Source organism: Euleptes europaea, chromosome 4 (genome assembly GCF_029931775.1).
Source record: "Euleptes europaea isolate rEulEur1 chromosome 4, rEulEur1.hap1, whole genome shotgun sequence".
Classification (NCBI taxonomy): Eukaryota; Metazoa; Chordata; class Lepidosauria; order Squamata; family Sphaerodactylidae; genus Euleptes; species Euleptes europaea.
Window position 1 is genome coordinate 10103571 of NC_079315.1, and position 26170 is coordinate 10129740.

General features: G+C 46.8%; 1 protein-coding gene across 1 annotated transcript in view; it reads left to right on the forward strand.

The window, feature by feature from the left end:
• The window catches only part of SPAG17 (sperm associated antigen 17), a 114195-nt gene that overhangs the window by 52189 nt on the left and 35836 nt on the right, over positions 1–26170 (forward strand). The window contains exons 19-27 of the mRNA XM_056848401.1: positions 1278–1565; positions 4267–4378; positions 12121–12261; positions 13604–13717; positions 15187–15410; positions 15986–16109; positions 17976–18418; positions 20705–20825; positions 24939–25144. Of these exons, the coding sequence (XP_056704379.1) occupies positions 1278–1565; positions 4267–4378; positions 12121–12261; positions 13604–13717; positions 15187–15410; positions 15986–16109; positions 17976–18418; positions 20705–20825; positions 24939–25144 (1773 nt within the window). The remainder of the gene's footprint in view (positions 1–1277; positions 1566–4266; positions 4379–12120; positions 12262–13603; positions 13718–15186; positions 15411–15985; positions 16110–17975; positions 18419–20704; positions 20826–24938; positions 25145–26170) is intronic.

Here is a 26170-nt window from a genome sequence, read left to right on the forward strand (position 1 = left end):
ACAGCCAGAAGTCCTTCTTACAAAGTAGAAGGCATAATGATAACATCACAGCCAAGACACACACACCCCTCACACATACACACAATTCTTGGTTCTGCAAGTTTATTTATTGACTTCATTTATACCCTGACCCTTCCAAGGTCTTAGATTGTTCTGCCAGTGAGGCCCAGCCCCACCAAGTGACATGTATGTCATATCCGGCCTTCATAGCAATTGAGTTCGACACCCCTGCTCCAGAGCATGAAACAGAGTGCCAATGCAATCTGCCCAGACAAAGAAGAGGAGTTGGTTTTTATATGCTGACTTTCTCTACCACTTGGAGCCAGCATGATGTAGTGGTTAAGAGCGGTGGACTCTGATCTGGAGAACCGGGTTCGATTCCCCACTCCTCCACCCCTCATACACACAATTCTTGGTTCCTCAAGTTTATTTATTGACTTCATTTATACCCTGCCCCTTCCAAGGTCTCAGATTGTGCTGCTCTCCTCCACTTTATCTTCACAACAACCCTGTGAGGTAGGTGAGGCTGAGAGAGAGTGACTGGCCCAAGGTCACCCAGCAAGCTTCCATGGCAGGGTAAGGGTTTGAACCTGGGTCCCCCAGATCCTAGTGGGTTACTCTAGGATCTTCCCCAATTCACTGGCAAGGGCCAGTGAAGCCTGACCTATCGAGCTGTGTCCACCTGTGGACTTTTTAAAATTTTGACTGGCTGTTTACTGTCTTCCTGGTGTTATTCCAGGTTATATTAATCTTGGAAGCCTCTGTGGGTTTTTCTGCAACAAACTAATATAGGTATTCCTCTAGAATTTACCTGAATACAACTAAAATATTCTCACGGTTCCCATTAAGTCACACTTCCTCCAGCAGTGGACTGGATCCAGTGGGAAATATCCACTAACGGAAGGGTTTTTTATACCATGCCCCCTTCCCATTTCTGACCTTTGACCTCCCCTTGTGCTATTAATGGAGTCCTCCTGGCCCCCAGCATCACCATTTGGGGGGAGACATTTGGGGCTGCAGCAGGAGTGGGCAGGAAGGAAGTTCCACCCCTCTGACAGAGATTCCCTTTCTTCAGTAGAGATTTTCCACGGGATCCAAGCCCGTGTTCTTATCTGAAACGAATTGCATTCACGTGCCCCAATATGTGAGATGCTAAAAGAATGGGGAAGCTTTAGACAGAACTATGAAGTATAGCCCTCTCAAAGCAGCCATTACTGATTTCCAAACACAAACACAAAGAGAATTAACTGAATTTTAAAAAATATATATTTTCACAGGCTTGGAAGGAAGAGCAGGAACGGCTGTTAGAAGAAGAACGGTTGAAAGAACTGAAAAAAACCGAGAAGAAGGAAAAAGTCGGTACCAAAAAAAAAGGCCAGGGTAAGGAGCCACCAATCCCTGAAGAAGGAAAGCTTTCTAAGAAGAGATTATCCAAAGATAAATCTAAATCACCCTCCAAATCGCCAGAGTCGAATAAATCACCAGAACCAGAAGATCAGGCAAAGCTGCAGAAGCTGAGTAAACAGATTATTCCTCCTCCTCTTCCCCCTGGCAAGACTTATGAGGTGAGACCATGCATGACTGTTTGCATCCTGTTAGGAAGGAATTTCTCTTTTTACACAGGGCTCTTTCGCACATGCCGAATAATGCACTTTTAATCCAATTTCAATCCGCTTTAACGATCGTTTGCAAGTGGATTTTGTCGTTCTGCACAGGTCATTTATGCAGGGGAAGTTTGTTTGGTTTGCTGCACAGTTTTTTGATCCGAATTCTCAAACATTATATGCATAAGGGCTTCCTCCCCCCAAGAAATCCCAGGAGTACCTTGTGATTAATTATGCATCCCTAGTGAATCAAGGAGCTTCTGAGTCCCTCCCCCTGAAAATGCAGCCTTATTGCAGTTTACTTGGAGGGAGCAGGTCAGCTCTTAAAGGGACTGCCCCCTGTCTGTGCACGGGCTTTTGCAAAGCTGGGTATTCCTCTCCTCCTTTCTTCAACAGCTCCCTGTGAGGAGTTGCCTTTCAGCCTCTCTTCAGTTGGTGTCTTCCTGCACATTTCATGAAGATTTCACTCCCTCTTTTGTGCCTCGCTTTGAGGGAAGGGGTTGGATGGGAGGGATAGACACGTGGGAGGGAGAAGCCAGAATGGGCATGGGGAGAGAAACCCGAAGTTGGGGCTATGCATGGAAACGCCGGGGATTTGCCTCGCTCTTGCCTCGAAGCAGAATTTAAGTTCATTATAAAACACCATCCTAGAACTGCGGGGAAAGAACGAGGCGGGAGCGAAGTGACTTCTAAAGGTTGGTAAAATCACTTCACTTCTCTGTTCAGAACCGGACTTCCCCACGCAGTCAGTCAAACTGTGTCCCATGCCTTGGTACAGCTCTCCTGCAGACCTCTCCTAAGGCTGTGAGCTATCTGCGTGTAACATCAGAGATATCTCTTCACGCATTACAGGATACACAGGTTGGGCCTGGGCCCCTAGACCTACCCTCTGTACTCTTCTGTAAAGAATTTCAAAGGCAATGTGGGTTTCTTTGTGTTCTTGAACTGAGAATAGGTGTGTTTCAGTGCCAGAGAGAGCTCACAGCACGTTAACATTTTATCCTTTTGAAATATTTTTAATGAAAGGGGGACAAAACTAGTTTGCAACAGTAACAAGTAGCTAAAAGTAAATGATTGCTTAATTTTAGGAATGTGCTGGATACTTTTCCAGCGTGGTATAGTGGTTAAGGGTGGTGGTTTGGAGCTATGGACTCTGATCTGGAGAACCAGGTTTGATTCCCCACTCCTCCACGTGAGCAGCGGAGGCTAATCTGGTGAACCGGGTTAGTTTCCCCACCCCTCCACAAGAAGGCAGCTGGATTACCTTGGGCTAGTCACACACTCTCAGTCCCAACTACCTCACAGGGTGTCTGTTGTGGGGAGGGGAAGGGAAGGCAATTGTAAGCCGGTTTGATTCTTCCTTAAGTGGTAGAGAAAGTCAGCATATATAAACCAACTCTTCTTTTTCTACTTCTACTTCTTCTTCTACTTCTTCTTCTACTTCAACTTCCTGGCTCCGAACTGTGCCTCCAGTACTCTTCAATTGAAAAAATATTCACCGTTATCAATCCTGCTCACTTCTGTTTTTTTCCTATCTGTGGCAAACCACCTCTGTTAGTCTTTTGCCTTGAAAACCCTACTGGGTTGCCAAAGGTCAGCCGCGACTCGATGGCACTTGGCGCACGCAATGCAAAGGAGGCAGCAAGGTCATTCACTCCAACCAAGATCTCTTCCTGATTCTCATGGACTCTGTAACAGTCAGCCCACAGATGTGTGGTGTCCGGTGGCAACGAGCATCACATTATCAAAATCTGGCTGAAGCAACTGCTAGTTAGACTTCGTTGGACTCATGCGTCCTTCGCAGCAATGCCACCAATTTGTGCATGAAAACGGTATTCTTCTTTCACCTTTTTAATAGCCTGCTTTGATTTCAGACAGTCAAAGAAGCTAAATTTCTGCAGAACACAGCTGTAAATCCAGGAATAAAATGGTGATTCTCAGCACTGCGATTCAGTGACTCCTTCGGTACAGGGCTCCAATGAACATAAGAAGCTCCTTTGCCCTGTTTTTCTTGTCCTACTGAGGGTCCATCTAGTTTAGAGTTCCTGCGCCCAACCGTGACCAGCAGGAGGCTCGGAGTTTGTGCAATCTCAAAATAATGTGTGTGCAGGGCTGTTCCCCTCACTGATTAGAACAGGGAAGCCTCTCCATTCATGACATTTCTCGGTCTTCTTTCCTTTTCCATCCGCAAATGATAAGCATGTGTTAAGCGCTGTGCAGTGAGCCTGCAATCCTATGTTAAGTTTTAGTGCACTCACTCTGTATAGGATTGCACGGTGCAAATGAGCGGCAGACTCTAATCTGGTGAACCGGGTTGGTTCCCCCACTCCTATATATGAAGCCTGCTGGGTGACCTTGGGCCAGTCACAGTTCTCTCTGAACTCTCTCAGCCCCACCTACCTCACAAGCTGTCTGTTGTTGGGAGAGGAAGGGAAGAAGATTGTAAGCCGGTCTGAGATTCCTTAGAGAAAATCGGGGTATAAAACCAACTCCTTCTTCTGCTGCTTCTTCTGCTTCTTCAGCTTCTTCTGCTTCTTCTGCTACTGCTGCTGTCTGGAACAGAATATGGGGCAGTGTCAGTGATCTGACCTTTTCAGATTTGCCAGTGTGAACCATTCCTACTTGGTTATACCTTTTTTTCCTGTAACTTTTCATCCTTTAGTTTCTTGGATATAATATGGGGGAGAACCCCGTTCAAGTTACAGGGATTACTCGATATCTCTTCCCTGTGGACGGAGGGCAAATCCAGGCGGAAAAGATAACATTTGTAAAAGGTGATTCTTCTCTACTTTCATGAGTTGTCTAACAGGTGGGCAGTGGGCAGTGGAAATCAGCGTTGATTATACAAAATATGTCACGGTGTTAAGTAATGCTTTCTGGAAATAATTGGTGAGCTGAAGCAGTGTAGCTGCTGAGCTGTGAATTGGGAAATTGCGCATTTGAACTCTGCCGTGAACTTGCGAGCCAGCCTTGGGCAAGCCATTCTCTCACTCAGCCCTCCATCAGCAGCGGATAATAACATTGAGGGTTATTATAAGGATTACAGCATGATGATCTACATGAAGGAGCTGGGAATGTTTAGCCTGAAAAGGAGAAGACTGAGAGGGGATATGATAACCATCTTCAAGTACTTGAAGGGCTGTCATAGAGAGGATGGTGCCAAGATGTTTTCTGTTGCTCCGGAAGGTCGAACCAGAACCAATGGGTTGAAATTAAATCAAAAGAATTTCCATCTAGACATTAGGAAGAATTTTCTAACTGTTAGAGTGGTTCCTCAGTGGAACAGGCTTCCTCGGGAGGTGGTAAACTCTCCTTCCCTGGAGGTTTTTAAGCAGAGGCTAGATGGCCATCTGTCAGCAATTCTGATCCTATGACCTTAGGCAGTTCATGGGAGGGGGGACATCTTGACCATCTTCTGGGCACTGGGGGTGTGTGGGGGGAAGTAGTTGTGAGTTTCCTGCATTGTGCAGGGGGTTGGTCTAGATGACCCTGGTGGTCCCTTCCAACTCTATGATTCTATTCTATTATTCTGTGATGGTTCAAAAGAGAAGAGACAGGTAACTGCAGAAACCACCAGCCAAATGGGGCTCAGAATGGCATTTCCAGCAACCTGGGAGTGATGTCGAGGCCAACAAAAACTGAATGGGATCAGAGCAATAGGGGAGGAAGCCAGGAGCCTGGGGGAGGATGAGATTTCCCCTCCCTGTCTCATCCAGCGCCTGGAGCTTGGCACCCCAGGCCCATTTTGAGTAGTGACAACAGAACTCTTAATGTCCACAAGATTACATCTTTATTATTTCTTCATGCAAATGCATAAGGGTTAATCTCTCAACTCACACATTGCTGAATGGAAGAGGTAGACGCAGAACATGTCCAGAATCCGTGAAAAAACGGATGAATTGGGGAGCCTCTTTTCTCCTCTGCCCTGGTCACAGTAAAACAAAAGGATTTAAATGTTACCTGGGCCAGAGGGGATTGTGGGAAGAAGAAGCTCTGATAGCCAATCAGTGTTCAGCTCAGACACACCTGACCTAATGTTGGTCTAGACTACATTTCCCAAGATTCTAAGTTTTTTTTTATTAGTTTCTGTAAGAAAAACATAACAAATTATAATCGCATAAAAAACAAAAAAAACAGAAATACAAAAATACATAAAGAGCACTTATACTACAGTTTTACATCATCTATTATAATATTATAGAATAAAGGTGCCCAAATACCCACCACCCACCTTAAATGTGTATCCCACCACCAATGGACTTAAGGAGAAGTATTCTGACAGTATTTTAAAATTACCTTATACAATTATTATATAAACAACATTACACTTTATCTATAATTCATTAACTATACTTGTAAAATTCAGGAAGGAGGGTCAGCTTGAAGCGTTGGGTGTGTCTCGTTCCATTGCTTGGAGAGGCAGAACTAAACATTAAACTGTTTCCTGTCTCGGGGCGAGGAACGCCCACACTTCCAGTTTTATCTCCTGCCATGCTGGAGAGAGGATGTCCCCGCCATAGCCGGGACCTTAGTCTTTAGCTAGCTCCTTAAAAATATTCTTTGTTTACCTTTCCCAGCATTTTCCTTCCTTCCCTACCGTTTGTGGATTTGTCTGTGTCCTTGTTGTCCTCCCGACCCCAGCCCTTTGCAGCAGCATCGCCGCTCGCCTTGTCAGCCGTCGCGCTGTGGAAGCGAGGGAGAGAAATTAAAATGGCCGCCGCAGCTCTTCAGTCTGAGGAGGTTGAACTCCTCTCAGACACAGACCAGGACAAGGCCCTTTCGGGACAAGACCGTTGGCCGCCTCGGTGGACTAACGGACAGGGAGCAGGGAGGGGGAAAAAACCCGCCCCACCCAAAGGAGGAAAAAGCCGCGGACGGACCTGCAGCGGCAAAGTCGGGTGCGATTGGTGCCAAAAAGGGCGGGAAAAGGGAGGGACTCAAACGACATCAAAAATCGAGTGCCACCTCGACCTCTAAGGTCCCTTGCCGGTTCCTCAGCTAACGACAAGCGATCAGACAAGACAGGGAAGGGTAATATACCCCCACCCTCGGCAGAGAGTGGGGCCCCTGCCCATCCCCAATTGACTGAGGAGAGAGTAAATACCCTCATTCAGAACACCTTTGAAAGCCATTTTCTAAAGCTTCAGGCATTGGTGCTCTCTGCACAGAACCCTGATAGAGACTCAGAATCGGTCTCCCAGTCCTCTGCTTATTCTGATCCCTTACAGCACTGGTTCCCAACCAGGGGTCCGTGGACCCCCAGGGGTCCCCGAGAACTAAATTAAGGTCCGCGAAACGAAGTTATAAACCCATAATAAATTAATATTTTCAATTAAAAGTTCTCTATTATAAAAATATATATTCAAATATTATTCTAAGTTTAATGTTTAACTAACAGTTATGATTAAAGTTTATTTTCAAATTCTCGCAATTTTTATTTTGAACCGTGGGGTCCCTGCACCGAACAAAAAAGTCCTAATGGTCCCTGGTCAAAAAAAGGTTGGGAACCACTGCCTTCCAGGGACCAAGTGGCAACCATTCGCCCTCTAATAGGCAGTGGTTGACTAAGGCTGCTATGAAGTCCAATCCCAATAGGCATGACATGACCTTGGGAGAGGAGGCCTCCTCTGCCAGTCGGGTTTCTGAGGAAATAGAGATGGGAGAGTTTGTGTCAGACGAAGAGCTTCCAGTTGTCCAAGAACAACAGCCCAGGCTTTTTAACAATGACGACTACCAGTCACTGCTAGCCAAGGCTCTCTTCGCTCTAGATCTGCTCAGTGAACCAGAGACATCTGAAGAGCCCAAGTCCAAAGTAAAATTCAAGGGCTCTAAGGATTACTTCCCTCAGGGAGATTCCCAGGTCATTAAGGTGCCACTTCCAGAGCATTTTGAAAACCTCATAAGAGCTGAGTGGGACAAGCCCCTCCATAACAAACAGTTCTCTGGTACGGCAAGGAAATTATATGACATGGCTCCTTATGCCATGGACATGCTTTAGATGCCAGTAGTTGACGCGCCCGTCACTGCACTTCAGACATCTGATTTTTTCACAGAAGATGGGGGAGGCTTTATTAAGGACATGCTGGATAGGAAAATGGGCTTTCTATCCAGGAAGGTCCACCAAGCTTCAGCTTTATACATCCATGCTAACACCACTACGGCACTAATCGCCAGAGCCACCAATGCCTGGACTAAGAAGCTCATTCAGCTACTTCCAACAGCCGATAAAAGGGTAGCCGAAGGCCTCTCCAGAATACTTCAAGCATCATCCTTCATGGCTGATGCATCACTAGATGTCCTGATATGCGCTTCCAGAGCGGTAGCTTCCAATACTGCCATTCGAAGAGCGCTATGGCTCAGGCCCTGGCAGGTCGAATACAGGTCCAAGGCCATTCTCCTAGCTCACCCCTTCAAAGGACGTAAGCTCTTTGGAGATAGATTAGACCAAATGCTGACTGATACTAAAGACAAAAATAAATACATGTTGAAAAATTAAAAGAAGGATTTCAGGAATAATCAATACCCTCAAACCTTCCGATCCTTCCATACCCTGTCCAGATTTAGGCATGATCAGAGGCGCCCCAACTGGCAACCTCAACGAGGTTCCTTTCGGAGGTTCAACAAATTCAGTCGCCCCCCACCATACCAACCATTCAAGGGGGATAAATTTGACAAGTTCCCAAAAGGGAACGAACAGTGGCGCCAAGACGACCTTAGTGGGGGGAAGATTACAGCAATTCCTCCCACATTGGATCAGAACCCAGAGGGATGCCTGGGTTCTACAGCTGATCCGACACGGGTACTTAATAGAGTTCAGGGCAACACCACCGGACCGGTTCTTTCCATCACCACAATTCCGGAACACGAACAAACACAACAGGTCACTCAAAGCAATCTCACACCTCATAGATATAGGAGCCATAGAGGAAGTGCCTCTTCGGGAACGACTGACCGGAGTCTACTCCGTATTCTTTACAGTCCCGAAGAAAAACGGGGACTGGCGTTCTATTCTCGACCTGAAGTTCGTCAATCGTTACGCTCAGAAGAAGCATTTCCGCATGGAGACTATAAGATCCATCATAGAAGCACTTCGAAGAGAGATTCACATGACCTCCATAGACGTCACGGAGGCATACCTGCATGTGCCATCCATCCCTCCCACCGCAGGTTCCTACGTTTCAATTACTCGGATCTCCACTTTCAATTCAAAGCCCTCCCATTCGGCCTTGCCTCCGCCCCACATGTTTTTCCCAAAATTCTAGTAACCATTGTGGCATCGTTGAGACAGGAGGGGATTCAGCTCCACCCCTATCTCAACGACCTGCTCATATGCGCCCCAACCATCGAACTGGCCACAGAGCACACCAGTCGAGTCATACTAACCCTGGAAGACCACGGTTTTCTGATAAACAGAGCCAAGAGTTCCCTGGTGCCGACCCAGCGCATCCTGCATCTTGGAACCATTATAGACTCTCATCAGAACAAGATCTATCTCCCACAGGACAAGGCTCTCAAGATGGCGAACCTGGCCAGGGCCTATGCCAAGGCCCCACATCACCTGCTCATGCCATTAGCAAGACTTCTTGGTTCCATGATCTCTTGCATAGGCTTAGGACCCTGGATTCGCCTTCACTCCAGACTACTACAAAAGGCACTACAGCCCTTTCAACTACTCATAGCTCACAAGATAGACAAACGCATCATCTTGGACGCGTCCGCAAGAACCAGCCTTCTGTGGTGGGCCAAGACACAGAATCTCACCTCAGGTCAAGCATATTTACACGAGACACCCATACAAGTCTTCACCGATTCCAGTCTCGAGGGCTGGGGAGCTACAGTCCCACGTTCTTTCGCCCAAGCAACGTGGTCTCCCTCAGAAACCAAGATTCACATCAACATCCTGGAGCTGAGAGCAATTCGCCTGGCACTCCTACAGTTCCAACAGTCCCTGCAGAACCATCACGTCCTAGTACGTACGGACAATGTGGCCTCAAAGGCCTACATCAACAAGCAGGGTGGGTCAAGATCCAAACTCCTCAGTCAGGAAGCGTCAATCATACTGAATTGGGTGGAGAAGAACCTTCTATCTCTAAGAGCCAAGCACATCAGAGGCATTCACAATCTAGAGGCAGATTGGCTGAGCTGACAGTCTGTTCAAGAAGGGAAGTGGACCTTGGATCCCCACATTTTCCATACAGTGATGGTCACGTTCAGAGTCCCAGTAGTGGATCTCTTTGCCACGGCACAGAACCAACAGGTAGATCACTTCTTTTCCAGGTACTACCACCCAGGGGCTGAACAAGTGGACGCCCTCCTGATGCCGTGGCCCAGCGGACTGATGTACACATTCCCCCCTCTTCCCACTCTCCCGAAGGTAATCCGAAAGATTTTGATGGAGAGAGCAGACATCATCCTGATAGCACCGAACTGGCCCTGCAGACCATGGTTCCCAGTGCTGGTGGAGATGTCCATCTGTCCCCCATGGCAGTTACCAGTGACTCCAGATCTTCTACGACAGGGCCCCATACGGCACCCGGATCCCGGGTGATTCCAACTGACCATGTGGAGATTGAGAGGGCTAGGCTCCTAGGTCTCAACCTTTCCCAGCAGATCACATCTACCATCCTTCAGGCCAGAAGACCTTCCACACAAAGAATTTATAACTACACCTGGAAGTCCTTCATTAGGTGGTGTAATCGCAAGTCAGCCAATCCCATATCACCCTCCTTGCCACACCTATTGGATTTCCTTCAGGACAGGGTCCGACAAAATCTCAGACCATCCACGCTCAGAAAACAGATCGCAGCTATAGCCTCGGTATGCCCATTAATAGACGGCTATGCGATACCCTCTCATCCTCAGGTTAATCCTTCATTAAGGGAGTTGAACAGTCTGCACATCCGGTTGTACACCGATTCCCCACTCGGAGGCTAAATACAGTTCTCACAGCGTTAACCAACAAGCCATTTGAAACGTTGAGGGAGGTCCCTATCAGATTACTTAGAATGAAAACTATTTTTGACGGCCATCACTTTGGCCCGCTGCCTGTCAGAGCTCAGGGCACTCTCCATTCGTAAGGATTTGTGCATCTTCCACAAAGACATAGTGGTTCTTCGAACAGATCCATCATTCACCCCTAAGGTCCTTTTCACAGTTCCATCTGGCCCAGGAACTCAACCTTCCCTCCTTTTGCCCAAATCCGGTCAATCCCAAGGAACGCAGTTGGCACACCTTGGATTTGCGCAGAGCCCTACATGTTTACATGTCTAGAACAGCCCCAATCAGGAAGACTGAATCCTTATTCATCTCTATAGCACCACCCAACAAGGGGATGCCAATGTCTCGCCAGTCAATCAGCTCAACCATTCAAAACTGCATTAGAGAAGCTTGTATCACGAGCGGTCTAAAGGTTCCTTCAGGCATCACGGCTCACTCACTGCGGAGCACTGCAACCTTGGCTGCCTTCTTCAAACAAGCGTCAGCAGAAGAGATATGCAAGGCCGCCACGTGGTCTAACCCTTCCACGTTCATTAAACATTACCGCATCGACACCTTGGCTTCCGCAGAAGCCGCCTTTGGTAGACGGATACTTCAACACGTGGTGGAGGAAGATGACAACTCAGACTCCCACCCGTAAGAATGGCTCTTGGACATCCCAACGCTTCAAGCTGACCTTCCTTCAGAGCGGGAAAGGGTCACTGTTTACTCACGAGAAGGTCCTTTCCGCTCTGAAGTAGAAGGTCAGCTTGCCCACCCGTGAGGAGTCATCTTCTCAGGGTGGCTGGCAGAATTCTTCAGCCAACGTGAACTTACATGAAGTCACCGAAGATGTAAATGAGGAAGCTTCAACAAGCCATCGCAGATGCAAATAACTGGGCACCAAGATGTTACCCTCCTGTTCTTATTGTTATCGTTCAACCAGTTCCTTGTGTTGTTCAGTTTGTTCACAGAATTATGCATTGTTATTGTTTTTTCCTTGTCTCTAATAAGCTCGTAGTAGTCTAACTGGAAGTGTGGGCATTCCTTGCCCCGAGACAGGAAACAGTTTAATTTTTAGTCCTGCCTCTCCAAGCAATGGGACGAGAAACACCCAACGCTTCAAGCTGACCTTCTACTTCAGAGCAGAAAGGACCTTCTCGGTGAGTAAACAATGACCCTTTCTGCTGGGGCAGCACACTCCCCGCCTGGAATTCTTATGAATTCCACTAACTGCATGCATACTGCAGCACACTCCCAACAAGTCCTCACAGATCTCCCACAAGCCGATATAGTTTTATCTTGTACTGTGGATATTTTGCTCTCGTATTTTGAACAATTAATTAGAGAAACGAAAGCAGGACTAGGTCACTGTGGCCTTCGTATAAGTCTGTCTGTTGGAAACCCGATTCCAAGTAATGTCCTCAGTATACACCTCAGCAGCTAGTAATATGTCATTTCTGCTGCGTGGATTTCGCAGTTTTTTGGTAACCGTTCCGCTGATGGCGATTCTCGTTTCTTCCTTTATTTCCCCCCCAAGGGTCAACGCTAGTCAAAGTGAAGGTGGTAAAGGACAACCACAGTTTCTTCATTCATATCATAGACCCCAAGGAAATTCCAGAAGACCATAAAAACGATCAAGAGAGTGGTGACTCTCAGGAAGCGCAACATACTGAGCAAGGTGAGTTAGCGTGTCACTGTCAGATATGTCAGGCATAAGAGAAGAAAAAGAAGAGTTGGTTTTTATACCCCAATTTTCTGTACCTTTAAGGAAAGGGTGGGGAGCCTTTTTTCCACCAAGGGCCATTTGCGGGCCATACAAAATTATCAACTTAATAATTAGCCGGCCAAGCCCCAAGGAGGCAGCTGCCCCAGATGATCCCCGCCCGGCATTGGCAAGCAGGCAGGCATCCAACTGTTGGCTCATTCGCCCACCTGGTGGCACAGGATGGTCTATTGCACCAGCCGGGCATAGCCGTCTAGCCGCACGCCAGGGTTGCTCCTGCTCCATGTGGTCAGGGCCAGATTCTACAGCCGTCTCCTGCTACCTCCGCCTGCAGGGATGAAATGAGGACACACTGGCTAAGAACTACCCCCCCCGTGCACATTCTGGCCCTGCCCCCTTTAACCCCTCCATTGTCGCCACTTCCACCCCCAGCCCTCTTGTAGTACAGAGGGAATACTTTTCTCCATGGCCCAGGTGGGAAAGGGTTAACACAGTTCCTTGGGCGGTCCTAGCAGCTCCATAGCTAACGACTCTTCTGCAAGGGGAAAAGGGTTCCTTTTCTCGGCAAAACAAACTCAGATCCGCCTTGAATAGAGGCTATTCCTGCCCACAGGAGGGGGCGGATCGCCAGTCTTAGATCCTTCTGAGCTAGAGATCTGCCAGGACCCACAAAGGGCCAGAGCAAACAATTTCATGGGCCTTAAACGGGTCCCGGGCCTGACATTCCCCACCCCTGCTTTAAGAGGTCTGAAAGCAGCTTACAATCGCTTTCCCTTCCTCTCCCCAAAACAGGCACCTTGTGAAGTAGGTGGGGCTGAGAGGGTTCAGAGAGCTGTGACTAGCAGCTTCACAGGACACTTCAAGGAAGAGAAAATGAGGGGGAGGGTAAGGCTGCAGCTGCTTTGAGTCCTGGTCATGAGGGGGAAAGGGCAGGCATAAGACTGGGAGACAGAAGGTTCCTGTTGAGGATCTGCTTCAAATAAGAAGAGTTGGTTTTTACACTCTGCTTTTCTCTACCTTTAAGGAGTCGCAAACTGGCTTACAATTTCTTTCCCTTCCTCTCCCCACAACAGGCACCTTGTGAGGTAGGTGGGGCTGAGGGAGTTCAGAGAGAACTGTGACTAGCCCAAGGTCACCTAGCAGGCTTCATGTGTAGGAGTGGGGATACAAACTTGGTTCTCCAGATTAGAGTCCACTGTTCATTTGCCGTACATGGAAAAAACGGTTATGGGTTATAGGAAATTAACTATTTTAATAATAAATACAAAACTTAATTTTACCTTTTTTTTCCTTATAGGAAAGTTGGTAAATCAAGACAAAGTTGTGAGCAAATTTGGATCATTTTCTGCCACCTTAGAAAATGATATTCATCTTTCCTTTAGTTGCTATGGACCTGAAGGAAAAGCCCCAGGTAAAACAAGCAAGAGTTAGAAAGTTCTCAAACTCCAGTTGTAAAATCTTTCTTACTGATGTTCCGTTTTGCATTGCATTAAAGTGAAACCTGGTTTTTCACAATTTCTGTCACTCACAGCCCATTCCTAAAGGGGGAGGCTGAATGCCCATAGGAGCCAGTGTGACCCCTACACTGGCGTCCGTGCCACTTGCCCCGTGCGAAGTGGCATGGACTCTGGCGTAGGGCGACTTACTCCAGCCCCCGGGCCATGGCAGCAGCGAAGCTCTCAGATGCCGGTGCAGCCTCCCGCCTACGTTTCCCCAACGTATCTCCCCATGCCGGCATCCTAGGAGGCATTCCGGGAGCATGCCCGGGGCGGAGCTGCCTTTAGGCAGCTTCCTAACCCCTTTTCGGGCTTAAAATGCACCATTTTGCAGGAGTCAAGATATGCCTACAAAATTTGTGGCACAGCCTCGCGGAACTCTATGGGGTTCCTTTACCAAAAAAAAACCTCTTTCCCCCCTTTTTCTGGCTTGCTGCGCTGGCAGCAACCCACTCTGGAGGTGGCACAGTTCTGCCACCTCCAGCCGCTGCAGAACCACCCACCCCACCCACTCAGGAAGGTTTAGGGTGGAGATTTTTCAGTAGCTGAGATTGCTCTGTTAGAATTTAGAGATCCGTATGGCCCAGGCTAGCCTGATCTCGTCAGATCTCAGAAGCTAAGCAGGATCAGCCCTGGTTAGTATTTGGATGTGAGACCACCAAGGAAGTCCGGGGTTGCTGTGCAGAGGAAGGCACTGGCAAACCACCTCTGTTAGTCTCTTGCTATTAAAACCCCAAAAGGGGTCGCCATAAGTCGGCTGCGACTTGACGGCTCTTTACCCACACACACACAAAGGCCCTAGGGCAGCTATCCTTGGGATAGTTCTGAAGGCTGTCTTAACATCCAGGGAGGATAGATATTTTTTCCAGATTCTGGCTAAAGAAAATAAAGAGTATACATATAATGTAAAAGACAATGATATAATAAACAAACAGTAAATGGTGGTAGCAGTTATGAACAGTAAATAGTGCTATTATATTGAGCATTGAATAGTGATTTTCATTGTAATCTTAGCACAAATCTTATAAACTTGATAAACACAATAATGATGTAAAACAATGTTATAAGATGAATTGTAATGAAATAGAATGGATTTTTAAAAATCTTGCCGTGGCGATTATTATACATTTATAAAAATACTTCCCAAATATTGAAAAATTGAGTTCTTCTGTTATTATCTACGATCCATAATATATTTAAATATCCCCCTTTTAATGCATTTTCAATACAATGTATCAAGAATATTATTAATAATTAATACATATCATTTCAACAAAAAGATGGTTTTTTACTTGTATTTCCACAGACACAACCAATTTGCGAGCGTGTGTATGATTTTCTTGCCTCTCATACAGCCTAAAGCTCATTTCCCTCTCCCCTGCAGATAAGAAAGATCCCGATTTAGCGGCCGCTTTGTCCATCCCTTCAGCAAACCTGCCCACGTCCACGTTTGTTGCCTCGGCTGTTTCTGCTGCCACCGTTCCCACACCAGCAAAGAACAAGCCCGTTAAAGAAAAATCTGCCAAATCTTTACCATCAAGCAAATTGAGCTCTCGCCTCACTGTTACCGCATCGCCAGAAGACTTTTCAAAGCAAGAAGAGAAAAAGGTGGGAGCAGGGCCAGTTCATTGGACCAGAAGCCAATGGGTACACCTTGCTTGGGGAGACAATATTCCAAGCTGTCCAGATAAGGGATGCTCAACCTGTACAGACTTTAGGGCAGTGATACTTAGTGGCTTGGGAGCCACAGGTGGTTCTTTGACATGTCATCTGTGGCTGTTCTGAGCACAGTCCCTTAATGTGGCACCTGCTGCATGTGTTTCAGGGAAATGGGCAAGGCCTTTTATCTGGTGGGGCTTATGGTTGGCAGCTGGTTTCCACTTTGAGGCAGCCACTGCTGGAAGAATGGGTAAACAGCGAGCCTGCCTGAGGTGCAGGCCTCAGGACAAGGGTGGAAGTCAATGTGGATCTTCTGGTTGACGGGTGATGGCGAATGTGGCTCTCCATGAGCTGTGGAATAAGAACCATGGCTTTAGAGATTAACAGGTGGTAAGGAAAAATAGATCTCCCTGCCCCATCTAGTTTGGCCTGCAAATAGTCATTAAATTAAATAGTCCCAGAGTTAGAGGGCTAGTTTGTTTGTTTTTTTGCAATGGCATAAGGTTTTCTGTTCAATTCTTTAGGTGGAAGTAGATGAGCCGATCCAGATGCAGATACCAGCCACACTGGAAGTCCGCGCTTTCAATACTTTGAATGTGTCCTGTCCCAGTGGCTTGGTGTTGACCTTCATTGGCAAAAAATTCCCAGGTTGGTTCTTTCCTTTATCCCTTAGAAGCTCCTTGATCCATTGATCTCGAGCAGTGTAAATCTAATGTCTGAGGGATATAAGGGCTGAAATAAATCTTGCCACTGACAATGTAGCCCTGGGATCCCTGACACTTAATTAAAAAGGCATTGTGTCAGACACAGAGGCATTAGATTTATATGTTAAAAGGGGAGAGATATAACGTGATCGAAGTTCCTCATAAAAGCGGCATTCCAAGAGGGCACGAGCTCATGAATCGACAGAGCCAGAAGAGCAAGGACAGGTCCTGTCTGGGTGTGGTATATTAAAAATTCTGCCCTGCAAAACCATAGAGGGGTCCCAGGTTGGTTCTGGGCTGTATTATGCGGCTGCACGATTCTTTGGGTGTTGGGAGTTCAAGGTGCTCTTTTTGTGAGCGTAGAATTTGATTCTAACTGGGAAGAAGTTCTACACAGTTTGAATCATAGAATCATAGAGTTGGAAGGGACCACCAAGGTCATCAAGCCCAACCCCCTGCACAATGCAGGAAATTCACAACTACCTCCCCCACCCCCATCCCCCACACACACCCTGGTGACCAGAAGATGGCCGGGCTCAAAGTGGCTTCCAGCCGAGCAAGCACATACATTTAACAGCATTAAAACATATGCGTAAGAACTGTAAAACTATAACCCAAATTAAAACATACAGATAGTTCCTATAATACTGCCCTCGACAAGGAGGTTGGCTAAAGGTGGAACCCAGAAAGGCCAGTAACCTCAGAGAGGCCCACTGGCCTAAGGAGAGAAAAAGCAAAGGGGATGGAAAAGGAACGAGAAGAGGGAAAAGAGCAGGAAGGACAAGGGGAAGGGAAGAAAAGGGAGGGATGAGCACAATGACCCCAAAATCACAGAACAGTCTGCATGGTGCAAAATGGTGATTGTATTCCGCCTGTGCAGAAAGGCCGCAATGGCAGCCTGTTTGTTTCTGAGCACAGCACATAGCACTTGTTCTTTAAGGCTTGTGGGAGGGATGCTTGAAGTACCGGCTATTCTTGCACTGTCCGGTGCACCAGCTAAGATCCTCTTTCTCAGCATTGCTCGCTGCATTCCCACTTGCAGAAGAGAGATGGATGGCAAAAAAAAAAAAGCATTCTCAGAAGTGGCACCCTTCCTTTGGAACGCCACCCCCTTGAGGCTCATTTGGCCCCTGATCTTTCCATCCTTTAGGTGCCATGCCAAAACATTTCTCTTTGTCCAGGCTTTTAACTGGAGGACTCCATCTTTTATAAGCTGTTTTCACAATCTGCTTCTAGTCTGAGGGCTGTTATGAGGATATCATTTCAGGCTGCGGCAGATTTTTATGGCGTGGTTTTTAATAGCTTATTTTACAATTGATCATTCTCTGGCTTGGTCTTAACTCGGATCAAGATGACACACCGTGGTCTTTTATCATGGCTGCTTCACTCGCCACAGCCCCTCCAACGGCTTTGGGTCTTTGTTTGCATTATGCATGTCGTTTCCGATTGTCAGAGGTCGACCGACACTTCTCCTGCACTTCCCCGTGTTTTGCCTGCGTTTTCAAATTCAAGATAAAACCGGTCCCTGAAAACTCGAGCAAAGTGCGGGGAAACAGAGGGGGAGAGAGAGGCGACCTCTGACGGTCGGAAACGGCATGCATAATCAACACAAAGACCCAGAGTGGTCGGAGGGTTGATGGCAAGTGAAACAGCCGTGCATAAAAGACCCATATCTGGAGTCTGTACTGATGGCAGTCATTCCCAGTTGCAAGTCCACATGTCTGTGGGCTTGCACGTAAGTCTACTGATGCTATATTGCTTGTTTGTTTTCCAATTAATGCAAGTAATGGTGTTTTTTCATATATGAAAGAGGAAGAAAAAGGAAACAAGGGCAAAAACAGTGATAAAGAATGCAAAGCGGAGGAGGCTAAGTTGGATGAGGTCAAAGCAGACGAAATCAAGATCCAAGAGCCCAAGGTGGAGGAACCAGCCAAGGTCGATGAAGCCATGGCAAACAAGACCCAAACAAATGGAGACCAGAGTGATGAGGCCAAAGCCGCTGATATACCTGCAGTTGACTATACCTTTATGGATGTTTCTCGTGAAACTAAGGCAGAAACTGAAGCAGAGGAGGCCAGTGTGGAGAAGGAAAACGAATTACTCTTTGAAATTCTTACTAGGCAGAGTTATCCACAAAGAGTAAAGCATTCGCAGATGCAGAATGCAGTGAAGAAACCAGTAGAACAGGAGGTGTCTAGAGTTATTACCCGACAAGGGACTGTTGTAAAGTACATGCTGGATGGATCCACTCAGGTATAATAGAGTTCATGTGGCATTGGCTTTAATTTAGTGTTATTTTTTAAAAGAAATGTGATATACCTAAAGCTCAACATACTCAATAAGCTGGAACCTAATTAACCTCTACAGCCCTCAATTTGCAAGACCTGAGCAAGTCTGTTAAAGATAGGACGTACACAGTCCAGCAGAGGGGAGAGAGGAGTGGGAATATACAGTCTGGCAGAGGGAGAGGGGAGCAGGAGTACACAGTTTGGCAAAGGGGAGAGGGGAGCAGGAGTACACAGTCTGGCAGAGGAGAGGGGAGCAGGAGTACACTGTCCAGCAGAGGGGAGAGAGGAGTGAGAATACACAGTCCAGCAGAGGGGAAAGAGGAGCAGGAGTACACAGTCCCTCAGAGGGGAGAGAGGAGTGGGAGTACACAGTTTGGCAGAGGGAGAGGGGAGCAGGAGTACACAGTTTGGCAAAGGGGAGAGAGGAGCAGGAGTATACAGTCTGGCAGAAAGGAGAGGGGAGCAGGAGTACGCAGTCCAGCAGAGGGGAGAGAGGAGTGAGAATACACAGTCCAGCAGAAGGGAGAGAGGAGCGGGAGTATACTGTCCAGCAGAGGGGAGAGAGGAGCGGAAGTATACAGTTTGGCAGAGGGAAGTGAGGAGTGGGAGTATACAGTTCAGCAGAGGGGAGTGAGGAGTGGAAGTACACAGTCCAGCAGAGGGGAGTGAGGAGTGGGAGTACACAGTCCAGCAGAGGGGAGTGAGGAGCGGGAGTACACAGTCCAGCAGAGGGGAGAGAGGAGCGGGAGTATACAGTTTGGCAGAGGGAAGTGAGGAGTGGGAGTATACAGTTCAGCAGAGGGGAGTGAGGAGTGGGAATACACAGTCCAGCAGAGGAGAGTGAGGAGCAGGAGTACACAGTCCAGCAGAGGGGAGTGAGGAGCTGGAGTACACAGTCCAGCAGAAGGGAGTGAGGAGCGGGAGTACACCGTCCAGCAGAGGGGAAAGAGGAGCAGGAGTACACAGTTCGACAGAGGGGAGTGAGGAGCGGGAGTACACAGTCTAATGAAGAGGAGAGAGGAGCAGGAGCGTACAGTCTGGTGGAAAGGAGAAAGGAATGGGAACACACAGTCTAGCGGAGGGGGGAACAGGAGCATGCAGCCTAGCAGAGAGGAAGGGGAACAGGGCAGGATCATACAATCTGGCAGAGGAGAGGAGGAGCAATTGCACACAGTCTGGGCAGAGGGGTATCACACTATAATTGGGCATCACCTGAACAAGCCTCAGGCTTCTATGCTTCCTCCTCCCCATCACGGGCTCCATTTTACTCTCTTTTTGTTACCGTCTAATCAGATAACTCTGGGTTAGAAGCTCACTTAAATTTCAGTTTCCAGTTTTGGTTTGGAGGACACACGCAAAGTATAACTTGTTGTTTTGGATGTAATGGCAAATTATGGTTTGCCACAGAGAGAATCTGAGTTCCCATGTGTGTGGGTTAAGTGCCATCAAGTCACTTCCGACTCATGGCGACCCTATGAATCAATGTCCTCCAAAATGTCCTATCTTTGACAGCCTTGCTCAGGCCTTGCAAATTGAGGACCGAGGCTTCCTTTATGGAGTCCATCCATCTCTTGTTGGGTCTTCCTCTTTTCCTGCTGCCCTCAACTTTTCCTAGCATGACTGTATTTTCCAGTGACTCTTGTCTTCTCATAATGTGACCAAAGGACGATAGCCTCAGTTAGTCGTTTTAGCTTCTAGGGTCAGTTCAGGCTTGATTTGATCTATAACCCACTGGTTTGTTTTTTTGGCAGTCCACGATATCCGTAACACACTCCTCCAACACCACATTTCAAAGGAGTCTACTTTCTTCCTGTCAGCTTTCTTCATTGTCCAGCTTTCACACCCATACATAGTAATAGGGAATACGATGGCATAAATTAACTTGATCTCAGTGGCCAGGGACACATCCTTACACTTTGGAATCTTTTCTAGCTCCTTCATGGCTGCCCTTCCCAGTCTCAATCTCCTGATTCCTTGGCTGCAGTCCCCCTTTTGGTTGATGGTGGAGCCAAGGAATAGAAAGTCTTCAACAATTTCAGTGTCCTCATTGTCAACCTTAAAGTTGTGTAATTCTCCTGTATTCATTACTTTTGTCTTCTTGAGTTCCCATAGGTGGACTGAAAACACACGAGCCCAAGGTTCATTCACATAACGCCAACGGTTTCATGTTTCCTTTGAGTCGTCCCATGGAATGTTGCCATTGCTGACTGTAAGGACTTAAACATGAAGAATTTATGCTGCTCTTCCCTAGATTCTGTTCGCTGATGGCACCGTGATCAGAAGTCCTGATTCTGGTCCTGTGATGCCACCTCCCCCTGTACTGAGCACACCACACACAGAGGTCACTCCTCCTGAGCCAAGCACCAAGAAGAGTAAGTACCCGTCCTGTTTTCAGAAAGAATCAGGACAGGACATGAGCTTTCCTCATAGTTTCCACTTCAGACTTTTCTTGTTAGCAGTGCTGTTAGGCTCAATCAATATGCACATGTCTTCTGTGGATTTCCCCCACCCTGCCAGGGTCTGTAACAGGCAGGACAGTCTCCGCTGCCACCACTAGGGTTGCCAGGTCCCTCTTCGCCACTGGCGGGAGGTTTTGGGGGCGGAGCCTGAGGAGGATGGAGTTTGGGGAGGGGAGGGACTTGCCATAGAGTCCAATGGCCAAAGCGGCCATTTTCTCCAGGGGGAACTGATCTCTATCGGCTGGAGGTCAGTTGTAATAGCAGGAGATCTCCAGCTAGTACCTGGAGGTTGGCAACCCTAGCCACCACCTCGCTCTTCACTTTTAACTAGCCCTGTACTAAACGTTCACGGGCTTTAGCTTTTGGTGCGAATGTTGCTTTTTTAGGGGAGGTAAGCTCCTGTCAAGAGACAAACTACCCTGTTGCAAAAAGCCATTTTTCATGCTGAAGAATACATAACACAGTGTTGGAAATGACCTCTTTAGTTTACCCATGACAGTGTATATAAAGGTAGTTTTTAAATAGCATAGAATGCTCTTTTAAGGCAGACCCAAAGACTTCTCCAGGCAAGGCCTGGAGGTTTTTGGAGAAGCAGAGGAATCTTTAGGCTGAAGTCTTTCTGGCTCTGTAGAAAGCAGGGGGCCTCTTGGGTCTGCTTTTTCTGTGGTTTCTAGCTACTGTGAGCTTAAAACAGGAAACTACAACAGACAGACAATTTAAATATAGCACAGGCAGGGAGAAGGGGGAGAGAAGAATATTTAAGATTTATTCTGCTTTAAAGCATATATATAAAGCATGTGTGTGTGTGTGTGTATGTATATGTGTGTGTGTGTGTGTGTGTGTATGTGTGTATATAAAAAGAATAATATAGTAACATTATGCAGATTCAGCTCCTCTTCCCATGTCAAAGAAACATGCAAACTTTGTCTGAGGAAGGTTGGGGGATTAACATGGAAGCCATGAAAAAGTGCCTGTCTCGCTGAAGCTAGAGAACCAAAGTGGAACTGTCAGGAAGGGGTCAGGGAGAGGGATGACCTGGGTCCATCACTGGATGGGGGCATTCCATCTCAGGCTACCTGTCTTTATCCACAGGACTCTGGGCTATTGGAGAGAATTTGCAAAATCTCGCTGACCGAAGTCGAAGTGCATGAAGAGGGGGGGCATTAAAGCCCAACTCAGAACATGAAGGAAGGAGGAGCTGAATCTTGGCAGCTCACTATAAGCTTGGCAATTAAGCGTAAAATAAAAATTATACTTAGGAAAATAGAATAGAAATGCAGGCTTAAACTTAATAGTTGATTGAAGACATATTCGCTTATATTGCACTATAGGAAATCTTAATAAAGTAATGATTTTAAAAGGCAGTTGTTAGGTAGGAGAAGATACTTCCTATTTTCTGACAGACTGGCTTTGCTGAAAATAGACATGCAGGGAAGACAGACACAGAATGATTTTAACTGAAAGGAGTTTTCCAATAGATAGATTAAAATATTAGATTTGCAGATGAGAGAATTAGTACATCTTTAATCAAGGTTAGAATAAGTACTCCTGTAAAGGTGGGGGGGCTGGATAAGACAATACATTAAACCACTACTGATTCAACCCCAAAAGAGGAAGCATGCTTACTGAAGAGAAATACATAGGTAAAATTGGAATGTGCAGTGTAATAAGAATTAAAGGCGATTTCTATGGGAAACAGGATCTATGCCATAAAATAGCTTGCATAGTTTCTTTCTAAAGAGAGTTTACAACACAGTGAAACTATTGAAAGCAAACAGGCTCCAGCAATATACTGTTTAAATGAAAAATGTTTGTGTAAAGGTCTAATGGTTTGGAATCGAGGAGATACTTTGCACACAGGCTAATTGCTTCATGATTAAGATGAGAAGACAAATCTAAGAGCCTTCAACTATTGATTTTTGGATTTAGCAATAAAGTATTGGAGGATTTTAGATTCCCATATAGAATTAAAGGAGAGGTTAAAATTCAGACAAGAGTTCAGATAGATGGTCAGAGATGGGAGGGGGAGTCTAGGGAGCCTGGAAATCTACCAAAGGAAATCTTACCAGATGGTAGTGAAATAGGGGAAGTGATCAGTAGAAACCCAGACAGTCATAGGGTCTAAAACATCAGAAATAACCTACGCTGTCAGCAAGTATTTTGTAAGATAAGCACACATGACAAGTAAACAACTCAAAGGACATGGGATCTGAAACTTCGATGATCAGCAAATTAACCATTTTAGAAATGGGTGTTTCAATGATGTCAATGTCTGCCATGTATGGATTTTTAGGGCGGCCGGGAAAGACTGTAATTTGGCTTTATCCAATCATGGGAAGCCAAAAGGGCCAGCGTTCGGGCATCAGTAGGGGGCTGAGCCTCTGAAGGGCTATAAAAGAGCGAGCAGTGGACCATTTTCTTTGAGCAGTTAGGGCATTTGCATATGCCAAACTGACTCCCATTTATTGTGGCCAAACAAATGCTTTCAACAGATCTATCTGTGTCTGGTCTTCTCTATCCCTAATTAAGATTGGGTAAAGGGGATAAGAGTGTTGATTATTGATTATTGATTGGCGTTTCGGACAACACTCCCTCCCCCTCTCTTGAAAATAAAGAAATAAAAATTAAAACCAAATTCATATAAATAAATAGACTTTGGATTCCAAAGGAAAAATTCGTCTTCAAGGGGAACAAATCGACAAAGGCCTTTTATGTATGGCTGTTTCACTCGCGGACACCCCTCCGACGACTTTGGGTCTTTCTTTTGATTTTGCATGCTGTTTCCGACCGTCAGAGGTCACCTTGCTCTCCCCCTGCCTTTCCCTGCATTTGGCCGCATTTTCAAATTTGAGATAAAACAGATCTCTGAAAATGAGAGCAAAAAGAAAAAAAAAGCAGACTCTAATCTGGTGAACTAGGTTGGTTTCCCCACTCCTTCACATGAAGCCTGCCGGGTGACCTTGAGCTAGTCACAGTTCTCTCTGAACTCTCAGCCTCACCTACCTCACAAAGTGACTGTTGTGGGGAGAGGAAGAGAGGGCAATTGTAAGCCGGTTTGATTCTCCTTAAAAGGTAGAGAAAGTTGGCATATATAAACCAACTCTTCTTCTTCGGAAAACCGAACTGCATCTCTAGGTGCTAATCCTAGATTCTAGGTCCTTCTTCCACCCAGTCCCAAGGTAAAGGGACCTTTGCTCTGGAATGGTCAGGTGCTTTCTGGGGGGGGAGACGCACCACTTCCCTCCCAGCATCTGTACTCGGTCATCCCTCTGCACCCTTTCCCTTGTCTTGATGTGACCCCTCATTTACATAGAGTCCAATGGAGTAAATGAAGACCAGGAGGTTGGGTAGAGCTTCACGGCTTTCTTTATTGGCCAAGGAAGACTCCGGGTGATCTCAGATGCAGACTTGATGAGCTCTGCTATCTGGTCACACCAAGGGAGGGGCAATGCAAGAGGTTATATAGACAATTCAAATTCCAATCAACATCCGATATAGCTTGTCACTGCAGCGTCATAGTTTCTACCCTGCCTGTGTGAGCACTGCTACTTCTAGTCAATAGACCTCTATTGTTCCCTAGCAGGCTGAAGCGAGAAAGTATCAGAAAGGGGGGAATAGGTGTTAGGGAGGCTGTTCCTCCTTATGAGAGAGGGAACATTCCAGCCTTTGTCCTGTCTGTCGTGTGTCTGCTTGGTGCTAGAGAGAAGGGGGGGCACTGGGCAGCGGCCTCTGTGAGTTCTATTTGTCAGCAGTTTCTACGTGTAGCTTTCGTGTATGTCTGAATGTGATTACTCAATCACAACAGTCTGGAGTCACTGGGGTTAAACAGAGGCAGCCCAGGAACAGCCTGAAGGAATGCAAACTCCTCCCTACCAAATCCAACTGTAATAATATGCCTTCATATGGCAGAGAGAAATGTAACTAGGGGAAAGGGGTGTTTCTGCCCCTCCTCTAACAACAATAATAGTGTTTCCGGTGCTGTCGTTCTGTGTGACTAATCTTCCTTTTCTTCTTCTGACTCTCCAGAGAAAGGCGGCAAGGTTGCAAAGACCGAAATGATTGAAATCGTTGTTCCGGATCTCATGTCAGATAGTGACCAAACCTCCGACTCCCTGGCAGGCACCTGGATAACTACTACCCCATTAGGTGTTCAAGTGGGCACCAAGGGGTCCGAGAGACTGGATCTGAAGCCCCTTTTGGCCTACCAGGCCACAGATCCAGTGAATGGAACGGTAACATGACATGTCCATTTCTCATGTATTCTGAGATTTCTGAAAGGTCATCACAGAAGTCATGGGTATTATGGGGCTTCCACCCTGCATTTGTTTTCATGCATTTCTCTTCTACCATTGAAGGTGCAAAAATTATTAGATTTATCACTGGTTGATGTACACTGTGACGGACTAAGGGTTAATTTCTGTCAGTGACTGTATGTGAGAGGGACATACAAGGAGTGGGCGGAGTTTAAGAGAGGAGACTCTGAGCTGCTGGAAAGAAAGGTCGTTTATGCATGGGAGTTTTACCTGAGGTTCGTTGCTTGCTGGACCCACACTTTCCTCTTGGGAGACTATGCACCAGCAGTCTCCAAGCTCAAATCAGGAAGTATTTGAATCCCCGCCCCGTGAAATGCTGCTTCGTAGTTGGCTATAGTGAAAGAAAAGTCCAGCCCACCCACCCCCAGAAACCCAGTTGCCACATAAAAAAGCATTTTAAGAGCATTTTAAGAACAAAAACAAAAAACGAAGCTATTTGAAAGGGGGAGGAGAAACCCAAGCCTCGTTTTTAAAAGCCTGCTCAGAAAGAACTCTGAGGAAGCAGGAAGTATTTGAATCCCCGCCCCTTGACATGCTGCTTTGTAATTGACTATTTGTTTCTGTGTCCCGCGCTTTGCCTTATGCATGGGGATTTCAAGCAGGCTGAGCTCAGGGGAGAGGGAAGAATCGGGTTAATAGAGGGACAGGAGGTCCCAGGATTTGTGAGGGCTGGCTGCGAGGTTATCTCTAACAGAGGGAAAACTCATGCATAACTCCAAGGAACAACCGAGACAGACAGGGGGTGAACATGACTGAAAGTACCCATGCATAAACGACCAAAGAGAGGTTTTCACTCTGGGTTCCAGTGCAATGGGTTGTGCCTAGTGGACTGGGGGGAAATCCTGATGGGGGGCCAAAGAGAGAGTTTGGGGAGGGAAAGGTCCCTCCTCTAGTCACAGAGGGGAGGAATAGTCTTTGAGGAAAGAGGTATTCCTGGCCCAAGTA